The sequence below is a fragment of the Panthera onca genome, chromosome B4, assembly GCF_046562875.1.
Source record: "Panthera onca isolate mPanOnc1 chromosome B4, mPanOnc1 haplotype 2, whole genome shotgun sequence".
Classification (NCBI taxonomy): domain Eukaryota; kingdom Metazoa; phylum Chordata; class Mammalia; order Carnivora; family Felidae; genus Panthera; species Panthera onca.
The window spans coordinates 15254450-15269544 of record NC_138345.1 but is presented as its reverse complement, the minus strand read 5'-3'; the positions used below and the strand labels follow the sequence as shown (position 1 = coordinate 15269544).

Sequence of the window (15095 nt, the reverse complement as noted above, 5' to 3'; positions counted from 1 at the left end):
TGTTTTAAAAATAAGATTTTAAAAATAACTTTCTGAAATATTGATGAGGGGAATCACTAGGTATTCAGTATAGTAAGTACTGACTAAAAGGGGCTTTTGCCATTCTGGAGGAAATATATTGGACAGAAATCTTTTTTTTTTTTTTTTTTTTTTTTGAGATAATGCACAAGTGGGGAGGGGCAGAGAGAGAGAGAATCCCAAGTAGGCTCCACACCGTTAGCTCAGAGCCCCACGCCGGGCTCGATCTTATGAACCATGAGATCATGACCTGAGCCTAATGCAGGAGTCAGATGCTTAACCAACTGAGCCACCCAGGTGTCCTGAGCAGACATCTTGAATAGCTATTGAATAGCAGGTATTCAGGGGTATTTTTCCCTGAGAACATAGGTCAGTTTGATTCAGTTGTTGCAGACAGTTTGTCAGTATTTGAAATAACTCATGTGCCCCCCTTCCTTCGTCATTTTTTGCCCAAGTGTCATCCTGTTGGCCACATCATGGCCACAACCACTGGATATCCTGGAAAGCATAAGAAAAGAGCAGCCCTGGGCGGTATTCCACAGATACCCTGGTCCTCTGGCATCTCCACCTCCTGCTTTGACTTTCACCATCTGTATTTAGAATGCTCTCACACCTTCCAGGAGTGTTTTGTGGGTGAGATTCCTAGATGAAACACTTGAGGTTCTTGGATGAGGTCTGTTGTGACAAGCGTGAGCTCTCCCCTCCCCGCCCACGGCCACAGTTTTGCTCTGAGTCTACAAGGCCTGTCGAGGGCATCAAACAACTAAAACCTGAGCCCCAAGACAGAGTCCTCTCCTCCTCTTGATAGGTTCCTGGGGTCCCCACTCAGATTTATTGCTAGTGCATGGATGGATCCTTGATATAATTTTTAACATCAAGCACAAACCACAGACGTCTTCATTTTTAACCTTTTTGCCCTTGAAGACCATAAATTTCTTCGAGACTCTTAAAAATCTGATTTACAAAATCTAGGAGGAAATGGATGACACACACTAAGTCTGATGAATACATCAGGGCTAAAAGTATTTTTTAAATGTTCCATTCCTTTTGGGAGTAGGTTTTCTCCACAAAACTCAGAAACATGAAAGTGTAACCAAAGAAGGGTGGGACCTACAGGCTTGTCTCCTGTCGAGCTCCCATACGTGTCTTCTCCGTTATTCTTTTGACAGTTGTTGGCTTGTTCCCAAATACCACTTTGTCTCTCAGCCACCAAAAGCTGGTCTCCTCCCCTCCTGCTAGTCTTCCCTTATTCATGGCCAGTGATTCAAACATTGGTATCAGGAATGGATGAAAAGCACAGTTCAACCTGATAGGCCATGTTGCAAGGGTGGGGTCTGCCACTTTAGAGAGAGCTCAGCTTATCTGAGGCTTTCTGCTTCACCAGGGAAGCAGGCTGGGGCATTTGGGCAGCATTTACTGGTCTTTACCTGCCACTTCCTGAAATCCCTCCGGTGAGAGCCTCATGGATAAAGCGCTGTGTGCATAAGTCCACCTGTACGTAGATGGATGCTTTCTGGTTTTTATTTTTTCGTTTTCATCTTTTCATTTTTTATTTTAATGTCTTGGCTTTATCTGGGAGCAGAACATGAGTCACCTCACAGAAAATCCACACACAGAAAGTAGGGGCAAGTAATACAGTGTGGTCTACAGACCGCAAGCATCATGCCTTAATCTGAGCAGAACATAAAAGGAACCTCAGAGATGTGAGCCCTGTAAGGTTTCATTTAACATAATTTTGCTTAAGGGTTAGACAAGTTAATAAAAGCAAAGTGCTTATGCAAGCTTCATGTGTAAAGTCGGCAAGTTCCATTCAGATGTCCAACGCTGAGGGGGTTGAAGCCGTGGCCTGGACTGTTCAAGTTGGACAGGGGTTGAGGTACCGTCAGGCTGTGCTCAGTCATTGCGTGAGGGGTGTGGCAGCATCCAGGCTGGACAGTTACTGCCCCTATTTAGGTCCAAACACCCCATCTTCCATCTGGGGAAACAGATTACCCAGATAACAAGATTAATTCCAAAGACTTGTGAATCTAGTTCAGAGTTCTTTGCCCTGCATCTGCAACCTATAGGCTTGTACTTAAATTTGAAGAGATGGCTAGCTTTCTGTGGGCTTGGCCATGAGTCCCCTGCCATGGCCAAATCACCAAGCCAGCTGGACAGAGAGAAACTGAGGAAGGAACAGTCTCAGGAACAGAGAGTCCAAATTGTTAAGGGCGGGGGGGGGGGGGTGAATAATAACCTCTCAATCTGCTTTTACCGTTTTTCCTTGTCTGAAAGATGGAAAAAAGAAAAAGCAAAGCTTCTGTTTAGACACTAGTGTTCCTAGTCCTGTGCCATTAGTTCCTCATTTGTCGTATCACTTATATTTGGAGTCACCTGGCTTCTGTCATTCATGTGATACTGCTTAAAGCTTATGCGAGCTGCTAGATGGAAAATGCCACAGAAGCCTGTTAAAGAAATGCTAACGTACAGTAAGTGCTAGATGGGTGTTGCTATTGTGCTCACTCACTAGCTTAATCACGTGAGAGGTCGTGAACAACCCTGAGCCATTTGTGAAGGACCCACGTGTGGCCACAAAGACTCTTACCTTTCCATGACCAGAAAAATTTATTCCGATTTTTAATTTTTCCAAAGGAAACGCAGGGGGGACCCCACTGGTTTCATCATTTTCATTTCAGCTTAATTCTTTTTTAGAAAGTTACTATCTTCAGTGAGTTCTTACTAGTATCAGATAGGATTAGTATTCCATAAAAGTCCACCGTGCTTTAAAGGAATTTTTGGCAGACCCTGGCCACAGTGCTATGGGAGAGAGTATCCACGAGAGGATGGCAGACCGGGGTCCCAAGAGGCCTCGCAGAATTGCGAGGTGATGCGCTTACTGAACTTGCAGCCACACTGTCAGCCTTCCAGCCTCAGAAATGCTGCAGAAACCCAGGAAAACACATAGGAAACTGGTGTACAAGCCAAGATTCCTTAACAGAGGGTAGCTGCTTCCAAAGGCCAGAACACTTGCCTCGGTCTGCATAGCACATATTCTTTCAGTAGTCAGCTCTCAGTGGGAAGCTGATGTGTACTCAGCCCGAGGAGCATGGAACGGAGGACATGGGGAAACGTACGCGTTGGCTAAGATGCTCTTTCAGTCCGCCATTAAGTATGTATTAGGTGACTAGTGGCCGGTGGGCCCTAGAGAAGCAAAATGATTAAGACAGTCCCTGTTTCAGAGGCACTAATAATCCAGTTGGGAGGAAGCCCACGTGGATACTTCGAGTATACCCTAGGAAGTGCGGTGATGTACGCTTTTATTCCTTCCGTCACCAAGTGTTCATTTCATGCCCGTGGTGTACCAGTCACACGGGATACCAAACAAGACAGAAGGGTTCCTACTCTCCCACAGTTAACCTTCTGTTAAGGGAGGCTGGGAAGAACAAACAATCAGATAAATAAAATAATTATATGGCGACTCTTGATATGAAGGAAAAGAATGTGATGGCTATCGTGGGCAAAAGGATCTCCCCTAGGATTTCGCATTTGGAGAAAGGTGAGACCGATGGGACCGATGAGGTGAGACCGATGTGTCCTTCAGGACTCAGCGTCCCTTTGATTGCAAGAAACACAAAACTAAGAGGAGTGGCGATTATTTGGTCATTTTCTACTAAAAATAATCAGCGATAACGGTAAACTTCAGGCCCGGCGTGGTGCGAGGGCTCGATGTCGTCAGACCCACGTCTCTCCGTCTTCCAGTTCTGCTTTGTCTGGGCTGCTTTCTCTCCCAGGAATGCTCTCTTCACAAGATGTCAGCAGGTCTGACAGTAGCTCTGGGCTCCTAACTGAAATAAATAGAAAACAAAGGACTTTTCCCCATGGCAGTTTGAGGGAAAACCTTAAGTCTTTCTCCAGTTGGCTTAAATTAGCCATAGGATCATGTATGAATAGTCACTGTCCCCCAGAAAAAGGGAAAGGTTTCAGACTGAGTCATGTTTTTATTTTTAAAGTTTATTCATTTATCTGGAGAGAGAGAGAAAGCATGAGCGGGAGAGGGTCTGAGAGAGAGGAGAGAGCGAGAATCCGTGAGCCCAACGCGAGGCTTGAACCCACAGACCACGAGATCATGACCTGAGCCGAAGTCATATGCTTAACCGACTGAGCCATCTAGGCGCCCTGTGACTGAGTTGTGTTTTGACACTAAAACTGAGGCAGCATAGCTATTCACCTCAGAGGCATTTAATCTCTCTGGGCATCTATACCCTCATCTGTAAAACGGGGTTGGTGATAGTGCCTGTCTCCGGGACACCAGGAGAAGAATATTCCAGGTAAATAGCAAGTACAAACCTCAGAAGTGGGCAGGGGCCTTACCCATTTGCCCACATGCTGGGGGTTGGGAATGTGGGAGGGTAGAAGTGGAAGAGGGGAGAGAGCTGACAGGTGTGGCTCAGAGTGTGAAGGGTGGGGGCAGCTCCGTGTTTGTTTTCGCTGCTTCCTCTTAGAGACAGCCCTGGCCGGGCATGCCCAGAACTCCCCTTTCTCCAGAAGGCGCCTCAGATGCCCACTGTGAGCATTTATCCCGTTGTTTGTATCGCTGACCAAAACCAACACTTCTGAGGGACAGATTCTCTCTCCAGCTTTGTTAATACCATCAGTCAGTTTACTGTCTATGCTCATTGGAGTTGAGCTGGTGATATTCAGAATGACTTTTCCCGTTAATGCTTTGATTCATTTTGTGTCCATGTTATCATCGAACACCTAGCTGGACAGTCTTTTTTACCTTTAAATTCAGGATTTTGCTTGGTGCCTCACTCTTGCCCTAACTGATGTGATCTCTCCAGTCAGGTCTGTTTGTCAGGTCGTGAATTCTAAAGGAAATTATATAGGGGCTTCTGGATGGCTCAGTAGGTCAAGCACCCAACTTCAGCTCAGGTCATGATCTGGTTCGTGAGTTCAAGCCCCACTTCGGGTAAACTCAAGCCCCACTCCAGGCTCCACACATGCTTACCCTCGCTCCTGCCTCTCTCTCTGCACCTTGTGAGATTCTCTCTGCTCCTTGCTCACTCTCGCTCTCTCTCTCTCTCAAAAATAAATGAGTAAATAAATCAAAATTTTAAAAATAAGTTATATAATCTCAACACATAATTCACGGTTATGTAGTATTAATATCCAGCTGTCCGCATTAAGGGATCCATTATATAATTATTATTTAGCTTTTGAGAGTCAGATTCCATTTAGTTAATTTTTATAGTAGTGTTTTTTAAGTGTAATTTTTGAAGAGGGTGAATTGCACATATGAAAATAATTTTTCCTTTGTGTTTATGGTGAAGTCTGTACATATGTGTGTGTATTACAGACACACACATATGTGGTTGGATGTCTCTTTTTTAATCTCTACAAGTGATAAGTATGAAATCAAAAAATAATTCTCTCCATAAAAAATATGCAGTCCAGGTATGAAGTCTATTAAGGAAGCGTGTTTGGGAAACTTACAAATGCCCTTAGACTTGTTTCCTCTTGCTTTTTAGTTTATTCTGGAAATTGCATCATTTAGCACTTCACAGTTTAATTTAAAAGGATTACCTATTTTCTTAAATGCTTAAGCAGGGAAGCAAGTTGGAATTATTGATTTTGCTCTGCATGTATTCCGTGAAAGCTGGATTTGCTCCTTCCCCAGGGAACATACCCCCTGAACTGCATGCTTGCTCGTGACAGCTCGGACCTCTGATACATAACCAAAGACCTTGCCTAATATCCTTGCAACTGCTCGGGGAATTTTTATTAAGTAAAAGCATCATTAGAGTAGACAGGATGATGAAGTTTAATGAGCATCTTTTGTGCATGAGACTGTTAGCTTTGCTCTGCCAGAATCCTCATTTCTCCCCTCCAGTGGGGCAGAGAGTAAGTCTAGAATGTATAGGGTGTTTTAAAACCCGGTTTATATTTTATATTGTCGTATAGCTTAATCTGTATCTTAGGCCATCTGCAAATTCCTTTTGGCTATTTCCGTGGATTTCAAATGCATGTTTATACTTTCCTTTACACTGGGTGTTGGGGAACGGAGGGCGGTGAGGGTTGTAATGGAGAAAAACGTGAAAGACACATACTGCCATTAGCGACCTGCATGGAACCATCTCTTGGAGGCTTGATCTCAAAAAATCATTGCCTTTTGAATTAATGAGATTTCTCCCGGGAATATGGTTAACTATTAATTTTTTTTCTTCTTTAAGACTCAGCAGTTTCTGTGCTAAAGGTTCTGTCACCAGCCCCTCATAGCTGCTAGATAGGATAAATAAAGATACTGCAAACGCTTGTTAATAATCTAGGCTTCACACTTTGTCCACAGATTTATTTGTAGACATGTTAAATTTAGCAACCTACCATAAGATTACAGATTATAAACAGAATTATTTCTCTCTATTATTGTCACTGGCCATATAACTTGGATTCTCAAATTGGTTCTTTTCTTGGTCTGTATAAGGACTTTCCATGGAAACACCCAAAACAACAGGAGGGAGGCATATGACACGAGCAAATGACTTAAGAACAGCATATTGTACCTCTCATATACCTGGCATTCGGAAACACAATATTTACATAGCACACAACATGCTTCTACCAGTGCCTTGAGTATACAGAATACAAAAGAAGTGAACTCTTCAGTCCCCACCCTCAAGAAAATGGCAGGCTTATTGAGAAGACAGATCTAGGAAATGCAAAAAAAAGATGGAAAACAAGATAACATAGTGCATTAAGGATTCGAACTTTGGCGTAGTTGCCTGGGTTTGATCCGGGTCTAAACTTGCTGAGCCTCAGTTTCCTCCTTTGAAAAACGGAAATAAGAAACGCCCCTTCTTCCCTGGATTGTCGTGGCAGCGAACGCTGAATGGCTGGTAGCCGTAACTGTAACGTGTCGTTATCACGGCACTCTGCTGGTAGTTCAAACCAACAAGCCAAGAGCAGGAACCTGTGTATCATCAAGGACTTAATGGTGCAGTCCTGATAACTCGCGTAGTGTTTTGTGAAGGCAGAAATTGGGGCAGGGGGACGAAAGCTCTGAAAAGCCTAAAACTACAGATGGGATCTAAGTTGCAGAGAAGGACCCAGGCAGGCAGGCATTCCTGATGATACTAACCCAGATCAGCAAGAAACAGACCAAAAGGAATGCTGCCCGGGAGGAAGAGCTAATTCCAGGGCTTGGATCGATTTAGCACCATTTTATTTTTCAAACACACGCATGAGCCCAAGCCGGTCTGACTGCACGTATTCCCATTTTCCAGTTAAGGTAACACACATTCTGGAAAGAGAAAGGACTCTGGGTTACTCAGTTAACAGGTGGCAGAGCTCACCCTCGGTTCCCCTTTACTGTGCTCCCCTCTGCCTTCCTCCAGAACAGCCTTACTGTGCTCCGGTCTGCTGGTGGACAGAGAGACAAGGTTGTCGGAGTTAAGCATCACGTGATACGTTTTGTGGCTGCTTTATAACACATACCAGGTTGGGGATACGACCTGGTGGACAGTGGATGCCATTTTCCATGCGTAAACCAAGGAGAGACTATTCTGCCAGTCGTAGGACACGTTGGAGGAATGAAAGGACCCATTATAATAATCTAATGACCATCTGATAGGGGCCTCTATTCGGGAAGGCGAAAAAGAATAGATAAAATCACACGTTTGTGAAAATAAGAATAAGCACCATAAAGTGACTGATTAATCCATTGAGTTACATAACTGAGCCTTTTGAGAAGCTGTTGAAAGTTGCGTTCTCCTTCTGCTGAAAAAACACATAGAGCTTTGCTTGGAGTTTTGGATACTTCCCTGGGCCCAGACTCAGAATGCCTGTTGCAGGGGAAGCTTCACTCAAACTTCATTCATGGGATAACCAAAAAAAAAAAAAAAAGAGGCATGTGTCAAAACCACTGAAGTGATTTGATCCTGAAGGTCTGGAGACACAGAGGGACAGACCTGTGAAAGTCGGGCTAGGGAACTGTTCCGTGCCCTGGTTGGATTTAATAGTTCAGTGTCCAGGTGGGAATAAGGCACAGCAGGGTTTGAAGACGGTGGTTGGCTCCGTAGGGGGTGGGGACGTGGAGGTGTTTCTAAGAGGTAATCATTGAAGCTGGAAAATTAGATGTCCTTTCTAGGAAAGAAAAAACAAAGATGACAGCAGAAACATAAGGACTTGAAGCAGTGTCAGAAGGAGAGACTAAGAACCAAGATAGTCTATTTGCAGCCAAGCGAGGAAATTTTCAGGAAGGAAAGGGGTGGGCCCACGGTGGTCTTCTGCCGCAACTTGGAGGGACTGAGGGTCTGTGAGAGAGCCTGGGATCCAAAAGAAAGGATAAGACTCGAATGGATCTTTTCCCACGGTGAAAATGCCCATATACATATGGCAAGTTTACATAGCAGTAAATGAAAAGCGTGCATATCACCTGCCCTGATATTAGTTGCAAACTTTATTCTGATTCTGGTGGGCTGGAATTTTTTGCTGCAGTCCCAGACGTCAACGGGCAGGCGTGTTCAGTTGCTTCAAGTGGCCGGCACGCAGGCTGCTTGTAACCAGATGCGTCCGAAGTAATCGGTCAGATGACCCTGGCTCTCCCTGGATTCGTTTCACAAGGATTCCTCCAGGGGTGGTCTTCAGCAGGAATTCAGCCGCTGTTTGGGGCAGGGCCCACCCCCCACCTCCTGCACAGATGAGAACAGAGAGCCCCCGGGGGGCAGATCGGTGCTGGCTTGCTCATCTCCCACAGCCGAGAGCAGCCATGGGAGAGCCTTTGAGATTCTCTTCAGTGACAGAAGCATGCTCATCAGACTCCTGTGCATAATGGAACCTTTCCTGTCACTTTGGATTGTTCTTTGTTGGTTTTTTACACTCCTTTATCATCTCCCAGTTTCCCCCCATAAACCTCAGATGTCAGGGGAGAGAAGAGTTTCTAAGACTCTGTGACATGGGGTCCCCCCACTTTGTGGGTCGAACATTTCGTCCACCTGCAGTGGCTGCACTGTTGGTGACCTTGAGCCAGGCTCCTTTTGTCAACACTGTCAAGCTGGCAGGGCCACGTTCCTGGATCTGCTGTGTGCTCCAAGGCAACTGTGTGCTCAAGTGGAAGGGGCTGGCCAGCTTAGCCTGAGTCTCGGACCTCCTGTGAGAGGTTAAAGGCGGCAGCTGCCATTCTGGAACATCTGCTAAGTACCTGCACAGACCAGACCTTTTCTGTGTCTGATTTAATCTTCCCCCAAGCCCTCCAAGGTAGCTGGGCATTTTCACCCTCATCCTTGCAGATGAGGACTTTTGACTATGGAAAGTAGTCACTTTCCCAAGGTCACACGTCATTGAGGGCGAGCAGGGTGCCAGAATGCAGAGGTAAGTGAAGCCCCAGGTCTGTTGTCTTGGGTCCCCTGGGCAGGGTGCCATGGGCTCACGTGGGGCCGGACAGGTGCCACCTGAACCGAGCATGAGGGAGACATGCTGGCTTGGGAAGTGCCTTGTGCCAGGGTCTGAGGGCTGGTGGGGTATTTCCCAGGTGAAGGAGGTAGAACTAGCAGGTGGGGCAAGAGAGAAGCCATCTTCAGGAAGGCTGAGAGGCAGGTGTGTCAGGAGAGGAAGATACAGGGTCAGGAAGACAGAAGCCATCCTGAAGGCCATGACTGCATTGATTAGTCATGTTGTTTATTTTCTGTCTTTTATGATGTTTTGACATCTTGGAGGTCTTACTGGCTGGAGAGACATTGCCCTTTCCAGGGCTAGCTTAATTCCTAGAGATAGCGACCAACTTATCTGCTACTTTGCCTTTGATACGCAAACCAACCGATTCAAAGCCAACACCTGACCACCTCCTGTATCAAACTCACACTCCAAGCCAGTATTTCCCCTGCCCTAAATCACCCCAGGACCAGGTCCCCTACACCTGGAGACCACTGTGACAGCCTTGAGCCCCTGGGAACTATTCAAACTCTGCAATCCTAAATCCACTCAACCCCGTCCTTTCCTTCCCATGAAACCACCTTGAAGTACTTGGATTCTGCTTCCTGCTTTGTTCCTTCTCCCTCCTAATGGACCCTGGTACTTCCCCTCGCGGCCTTGTGTGGTGTGGCGTGCACCCTCCCCTTGAGAAGCTTCGTTCAAAGGCATTGACCTCTCCACGTCTCACTCGTTCACCTCTAGAAGTTAAATCTGGGTCCATTCAAAACATGGGCCAAGGCATTAGCTTCAGACAACAGAGGGGGCAGGGAGCGTCCGATCCTTCTGTAGTACAGAGAGGACAGTTTTTCCACTTGTTCCCTTTTCTTCTGATAGAAACAGCACCCTTTCCCCTGCCCCCTTTGGGGCATCCTTTGTCCTTTTTGAAACAGTTTTTTAACTTGTCATCCTTTTCAATGAGCTGCTACCCCAGAAGTCTCCCGTTCGTCCTCTGCTGAAGGTAAGCAGACTTCTCACTTCCAGGCTGCCCTGTCAGGCCCAGAGAGGTTCATTTCCTGTATTAGGTCCCTGTTGTGGTAACAAAGTACCGTGAACTTGGTGGCTGAAAATAAAACAAATATATCTTCCTATGGTTGTGGAGGTCAGAAGTCTGAAATCAGGGTGTCCTCAGGGTGGCTTTCTTCTGGAGGCTCCAGGGGAGAATGCATTTCCTCGCCTTTCTAGTTTCTAGAAGCTACCTGCATTTCTTGCTGGTAGCCCTTTCCCTCCTCCTTGAAAGCCATCAGTGTACCATGTTCAGATCTCTCTGACTCAGACCTTCCAGCCTCCCTCTTCTAAAGACCCTGGTGATGACACTGAGCCCACCAAGAAAATGCAGGGTAATCTTCCAGCTCTAGATCCTTAATTAACCTTTTCCACAGAGTCCCTTTATGATACAGGTTTCAGGGATCAGAATGTCCCTGTTTTGGGGGGCCGTTATTCTGCCTACCACACTTACACAATGGAAGCCCCATGGCTAATCACTGGTAGAGCCAGGAATGGAACCCCAGACCTAGGACCCTAAAATGCTGGTCATTACCGCTCTGCCCCAGTGATGTCTCCATGTGGGAATGGCCACTTAGTAAATCACCACTCTCCTCTGCCCACTCAGCTGGAGGAATGAGGGATCACCGGGAGGACACGGCATCATCCCGGCTCTGGCAGTGACTCACCGAGGAAGTGGGTGGTGGGTGGTGGGGGGCGGGGATGCATTTAGTTCTGCCTTAGTTGCTTTCTTCAGAGAGGAATAAAATCTTTCTCCTAGAGACACGTGGGTTTGGCACTGATAGAAAATACCATGTCATTTTTTTCAGAGCATAAAGTCCTAAGGAAGTAATCATTTAATTGTCTTTCTTTAATCCCTCCGACTCTAACTCCACATCAGTCCTGTGTCTCAGGAAGCATCCACTGACCGCTTCTGGTAGACATACCAGGTACTGGGCTTATTTCACTAGTGCAGCCTCCTTGCTAGGAAAGCAGCATCGTTTTTTGTTTTGTTTTGTTTTGTTTTGTTTTGTTTTTACAGATTAAGAAACTGAGGCACAGTGAGGGAATCGGGGGGGGGGGGGGGATGCTAATCATTTGCCCAGAGTCAGCAGCTAATAACTTGCAAAAGGAGGATTTCAACGTCAAGTTCAGGAATGCTGTCTCTGACCTGGCCCTCTGTAGGGACTTGCTGTGTCGCCCCAGGAGATCCAGGCACAGTGGTGTCTGAATATAAAAAGGCAGACATTGAAACATTGGAACATTCCGGTTCCTTCCTAACAAGGGGAGCCTTGCTGAGTTCCAAACAGCTTTTGCACCCCCTTCTAAAATGACTTTGCTGGATTACCACCGTCAGGCCCAGCGAAACCCCGACCTCTTCTGGGAACCCTTCTGTGCCCACCTCGGCTCTTACTCATTCAGGATGTGATTGATACCTGGGGCCCTTATCAGATCTTTATTCTCTTTTCCCTCCTCTGACCTCTTATTTGTGTCGCTGTTGCCGGGTTTCCCAGTTCATAAACTATTTCTGCAGATTTTTGTAAGCCTCAAAGTTAAATGCTATCTGTGAGCAAGAACATGCATACTGTTCCCCCTTATGGGGGTAGGGGTTTGCAAACTAGAGGAGAGATCCTTGAGGCTGGAGGGAACCTATGAATGCACAGACCAGAATCAGACCTTTGCCATATGCCGGGTGAGGGGAGCTTGGACAGTAGAGGCCTCCCGGGCACACCCCACACCACACTGCTGTGTTAACGCAAAGAAAGCCGCATCCTGGGATGAGGGGTTAGGCCGGGGCTCTTAGAGGAAAAAGTATGTTTCAGGGCATGTGTTGCTAAAGCTGAGGGATATAATAGATGAGTCTACCGTGGCTGTTTCTTTAACCTGTTTGATGCATGTGGTGGGAGAGATGCTGCAGGACTGAAGGAAGGGGGGGGGGGTCCCCAGATAATAGAGGACAAGCTTGCCATCGCCGAGATGCTTAATTGCTTCCACAGAGCCCCTTTGCCTGTGTAAGTCGGTAGTCACAAGTCCCAGGAACTGGGACAGGGACATCAATGGGATTGGGGCAGCAACAGCAGGACAGCTGGGCAGAAACTTCCTCTCTGCTGAAACCAGTGGTTCCTTTCCTGGGCTCCAGGACGTCTGAATGTCCGTGACATAGACTTCAGGGGCATCCCTGGCCCTTTTTAAAGTGAGGAGCATTGGAGGAGGGCTCATGTGGATTTCAAAAAGATCCATTTTCCCGGAGGACAAGCTGTCCTGGGGAAGGAGGTGTTTCTCCTGTAGGGACACGCTCTCAGGCTGAGCAGGACTGGGCCTCTCCGTGAGAGGAGCAAGAGTCTTTAAAGCTCATTTCTACAGAAGTTGAAAGCGAGCTTGCAGTTTCTAATGTTACCTGTCAGGCATGTGGTTAACAACACCCCCCCCCCCCCCCCCCCGGTCCACTTCACCTGGAGAACATTCCCAGGACCTGGCTGCACATATGTCCCCCGGCTCATAGGTCCGTGCTGCCAGCTCCAGACCCTGCATTCTGAACTCTTTGGGAGCAGAGACCTATTTTCATGGCCACTGCCGGTGGGACCTGCTCGGAGCACTTCTAGGGAGACATTCGGAAGCCTCTGGAGAAGATAGACCACACTATCACCTGTCAACCTGCCCTAACTGCTCCATCAGTTGGCCAGCTCTGTGTGCTAGGTCCATCCCTTGGCCTGCCAGCCACGCTGTCCACGTCCTCAAGAGCATTGGTAGATGCCACCAGTTTGCCTGGCAGGGTGCGAGCATCAAGAGGGGTGTCGATGCCTTGAGTGGACTTTAGAACGAGGGACACCTTGTACCGGGAGGTCAGTCCTTGTGTCATCCCGTCCCATTCAGTTGGCACAAGACCATCACAACAGGCAGATCAGGCATTGCCTTTCCCCGGAGGAACTGAGACACACGCCAGGCTCTCTCTCGGACACAATTATATCAATAAGGGGGGTTAAGATTGAGCCGTATTTATTTTAGGGTGGCTTTTAATTTTGTTTAATCAGAAGCACTCATAAATTATCGATTAATTATTATCTGCCGTTTGGTTCAATCCTCGCCGCCACAGGCTAGCATCGCTCTGGGATGAATGCCACCCGCTGTAATTGTCGGGTACTTTGTCAACATTTAATCAACGGTACTTATTAACGCGGCATTGATGTGTGGTCGCCGTCCCACTGCCATCAATCACGTGTGAGCAGCCTGAGCAGGCTCGGACACCATTGCTCTCTGTCACATTATCCAGCCCCTGGGCTTTCCGGCCAGGCGTGATGCTCACTTTTCACTAAATGGACACTCTGTCTCTTCAGTTCGACCCAGTTTTTGTCATTGTCGACTTAAACGCTCACAGCCGTTAGAGCTTCATTCCGGAACAGCTGGGCTGAGCATTACCGGTTCTCACAGCCCCAGATCTCTTCTGCCTTTGGTGTTGTCACACTCTGCCCAGTGAACGTGAAATTCCGGGACACTTGTCCAGAATTGACCTCATCATGCCCTGCGCGTGTGTGCGCACGTGTGGAAGAGAATTTCGAATTCCTAAATAAAAGGTATGAGCCGGAGACAGCAGAAGGCGTCTTTTAGTCTTCTCTGGCTTCCTGAATATTCCTGGATAATAATAATCTGTTCTCCAAAGCCCTACCAGTAAAAGCTTTTCCTGTGTTAGCAAGGTGGATCTCACGTTTCTTCCTCTCTCTTTTCAGCCTCTACGGCAGACACATGCAGGCGAACCCAGAACCGCCGAAGAAAAATAATGACAAATCGAAAAAGATCAGCCGGAAACCCCTGACAGCCAAGAACAAATAAAGGGTTGGCATGGGCTGGACTTCTCGTTACTCCTCTTCCTTGCTATTACTTCTGTTCCCTGTTACTGTATGTCACCAATAAATACAATGCGTTGTCGCTTTTCCACTCTCTCCTTCTAGCACTTACCACTTCACCTCTTAACATGCTTTTGGTAGGTGGTAGATTTTTATAAGTTCTCAAAATCATTTCCATTTGTTTCCTTACCACTGCCAAAGGCAGGAAACAAAGCTCTAATTCAACTGCAAATTCCAGAGGAGGCACAGACCGCAGCTCCTTGAATAGATGTTCACTAAGGTGCGTGTTCTCAAAAGAATAATTAAAAAATCATGCGATCACTTAAATGTCACCACTAACACTGTTCGCTCTTCTGTTTATTCACAGAACTCATTACTTTGTTTTGTGAAAAGCTTTCCTTAACCATCAAGGTATTGTGTTAACTTACAAGTAATTTTTAATAAAATCTTGAATTTGTATCACATGGTGCTCCTTGAATAGAGAATGATCTGGGGGTATACACATTTTTGTTTACCTTCTCCCTTCAAACTATGCCGTCCAGATTGTATTGGTTGTAGATGATAAACTCTGAAACTTTGTGGGAAAGAAATACAAAATTACATCAGAGTTGGTGTCTTCTCACATGGATTTGTTAGGTTGGTTAGTTGGGGTGTGTGTGTGTGTGTGTGTGTGTGTGTTTCCTTTGAAGACTGTTTCTAAATTAGGAAGGAGCAGAAAAACAAATCTCTGGGAGACTCTGCCAAAGGATTTTGGAAAGCAGCATTTCTTAGCTGAAGAAATGGTGACTTCTGCCAGTGGCTGGTAGACAA

The 15095-nt window shown here is 46.6% G+C and overlaps 1 protein-coding gene across 3 annotated transcripts in view; it reads left to right on the top strand.

Moving 5' to 3' along the window:
• The window catches only part of RSU1 (Ras suppressor protein 1), a 202283-nt gene extending 187534 nt beyond the window's left edge, over nucleotides 1–14749 (top strand). For all 3 annotated transcript variants that reach the window (XM_060659565.3, XM_060659567.3, XM_060659563.3), the window contains one exon: nucleotides 14169–14749. In XM_060659565.3, the coding sequence (XP_060515548.1) occupies nucleotides 14169–14271 (103 nt within the window). In that variant the 3' untranslated portion in view covers nucleotides 14272–14749. The remainder of the gene's footprint in view (nucleotides 1–14168) is intronic.
• The last annotated feature ends 346 nt before the right edge of the window (nucleotides 14750–15095 follow it).